We start from the raw sequence: 2,839 nt of genomic DNA, 5'->3' as shown, positions 1-2,839 counted from the left end.
GCTGATTTTTCATGGATACCTATAAATGTGCTTAACATAAGTCCTTTGAGGTATAATATTAGTCCATAATTTTCTTTTTACCCCTCCCCCTCCCACCTTCTCGGGTCTGCCTGACTGCAGCCTCGGCCCCGAACCCTGACACCAGCAGGCAACATTGAGTGATTGGTCATTACATCCAAGGGCGTCTACACAGCAAGACAAAAAAAACCTTAGGGAGCCCTGCTGCAGTTGGTGGTGGTGGTGGTGCTGGTGGCGGCGGTGGCAGGGGCGGTGAGTCAATCGCCTCAGCAGCTGCAGCAAATGATTCATTATTTGTGAAGTTAACAGCTCAGACCACTTAATCTACAAGGACCAATTTCTTACTGGAGGGAATCGGTCCAATATGAAGGACGTGTCATTCGTGGATCTCCTTGTTGGCTTGGCCATGGCCTCTTTTGTTGTGGCCACAGAGGAGAGGCCTGATTGCCCGAAGCTCTGTGTATGTGAAATTAGACCCTGGTTTTCTCCCAGTTCGGTGTACATGGAGGCACAGACAGTTGACTGTAATGACGTGGGACTCTTTAGCCTGCCGGAAAAATTACCAGTTGGCACACAAGTACTCTTACTGCAAACAAACAATGTTGCCAAGATTGACCGGCCCTTGGATTACCTGGCCAACATCACAGAGATTGATTTATCGCAAAACAACTTATCCTCTATCAGCGACGTCCATCTGGGGAATCTTCCTCAGCTGCTGTCCCTTCACATGGAGGAAAACTGGATACGAGAGTTGCCTGAACGATGTCTTGCTGAGGTGGCCAATCTTCAGGAGCTCTACATGAATCACAACCTCATCTCCTCCATTTCCCCAATGGCTTTCCAGGGTCTCAGCAACCTTGTGCGGCTCCACCTCAATTCAAACAAGCTGAAGGTAATTAAAAGAGAGTGGTTCGAGCCCATGCCAAATCTGGAGATCCTGATGATTGGTGAGAATCCTATTCTTTCTGTTGATGATATGAACTTCAAACCTCTCAGTAACCTCCGCAGTCTTGTTCTCACAAGAATGAACCTGTCTCAGCTTCCTGACGATGCACTGGCTGGTCTTGATAACCTCGAGAGCATCTCTTTCTATGATAATATTTTCCCAGAGGTGCCTCATTCTGCCCTGAGAAATGCAAAAAACCTTAAGTTTTTGGATCTAAATAAAAACCCAATTGCAAGGATACAGAGAGGGGACTTTGTGGATATGCTCCATCTGAAAGAACTGGGGATTAATAGCATGCCAGAACTAGTTTCCATCGATAGCTTTGCCCTCAATAACCTCCCTGAGCTGACCAAAATAGAAGCCACCAACAATCCGAAACTCTCCTATATCCATCCTAATGCTTTCTACAAACTACCGCGGCTGGAAACCCTAATGCTAAATGGCAATGCGCTCAGTGCCCTCCACAGGATTACTGTCGAGTCCCTGCCAAATCTCAGAGAGGTTAGCATGCACAGCAACCCCATCCGCTGTGACTGCGTAGTCCGCTGGATGAACATGAACAAGACCAACATTCGCTTCATGGAGCCTGATTCACTGTACTGTGTGGAGCCCCCGGAGTACGAGGGCCAGCATGTTCGACAGGTACACTTTAGGGAGATGATGGAGATTTGTCTGCCACTCATCTCTCCTGAAAGCATGCCGGGGCATATTAAAGCACAGAATGGGAGCTCGGTGTCACTCCATTGTCGGGCCTTTGCTGAACCAGAGCCGGACATCTACTGGATCACCCCGTCTGGTACCAGGGTCCTGCCTAACACTGTGTCTGACAAGTTCTATATGCACCCAGAGGGAACGTTTGACATCTATGATGTAACAGAAAATGAAGCTGGTCTTTACACTTGTGTTGCCCATAATCTGGTTGGAGCTGATCTTAAATCTGTTTCAGTAGAGGTGAATGGATATTTTCCCCAACCTGCAAATGGGTCTCTGAATGTCACAATCAAATCAGTGGAGACAAACTCCATCCTGGTTTCGTGGAAGGCCGGCTCTGGCACCCTGGCTCCCAACATTAAATGGTACACAATGTCAGATCCTAACCATCCCACCACGGCGTTCACCACCAGGGTTCCCTCTGACGTCCAGGTCTACAACCTCACCCATCTCAGCCCCGCCACTCACTACAAAGTATGTGTGGATGTCCGCAGCATCCACTACAACCACGACAACAAATGTGTCAATGTCACCACTAAGGGATTAGAGCTGGCAGCCAAGGACACAGAAAAATGGGACGCAGCAGTAATCACCGTCTTTGGTGTGCTCTTGGCTGTGATTTCAGTGGCATGTCTGCTTATTTATGTGTCTCTGAGGAACCACCACCTTTATGGGGATATAAGGAAATGCGACTCCAAAGCTTCGCTGACACCAGTGGAAGCTACCGGTACGCACTCTCCTTTCTTTACAAAGCTGTGGGTTTCGGGTAAGGGACTGCCAAGTGGAGTGGAAGTGAAAGCCACAGTCATAAATGTATCTGACAATGCCTTTTAAGAAGCGCAGCTTTGTAGAGCACCACACACCAACCACACTGAATGGACAAGGCCATGGGGCAGGGGTGGACAAATCTGTATTACTGTTTCAAAGGCATACCCATTGCTGCCCCCCCCCGGCACAGATACACTGGCAACACTATTATTGGACTGGGATGGAACAATTTAAAATAGGCTACGTGATCTCCCAGTTTCAACCCTAGCTGAAGAGGTGGCTTTGTAACCGTTCCATCAAACCAAGCTAACATCAACAAGAAGGGGCATTTACTGCAAAAAGATATATTTCAGTGCCATTCATGGAGAAATGCAGGCAGAGAGAAGAAAGTGAAGA

At 48.0% G+C, this 2,839-nt stretch overlaps 1 protein-coding gene across 1 annotated transcript; it reads left to right on the top strand.

The window, feature by feature from the left end:
• The first annotated feature begins 382 nt into the window (after positions 1-382).
• On the top strand, positions 383-2,509 carry LOC139305097 (leucine-rich repeat neuronal protein 3). The gene has a single exon (XM_070929035.1). The coding sequence runs from the start codon at positions 383-385 to the stop codon at positions 2,507-2,509; it is 2,127 nt and encodes a 708-aa protein (XP_070785136.1).
• The last annotated feature ends 330 nt before the right edge of the window (positions 2,510-2,839 follow it).

The sequence above is a fragment of the Enoplosus armatus genome, chromosome 22 (genome assembly GCF_043641665.1).
Source record: "Enoplosus armatus isolate fEnoArm2 chromosome 22, fEnoArm2.hap1, whole genome shotgun sequence".
Lineage (NCBI taxonomy): Eukaryota > Metazoa > Chordata > Actinopteri > Centrarchiformes > Enoplosidae > Enoplosus > Enoplosus armatus.
The sequence above is the reverse complement of the archived record's forward strand: the minus strand, read 5'-3'. Positions and strand labels throughout refer to the sequence as shown.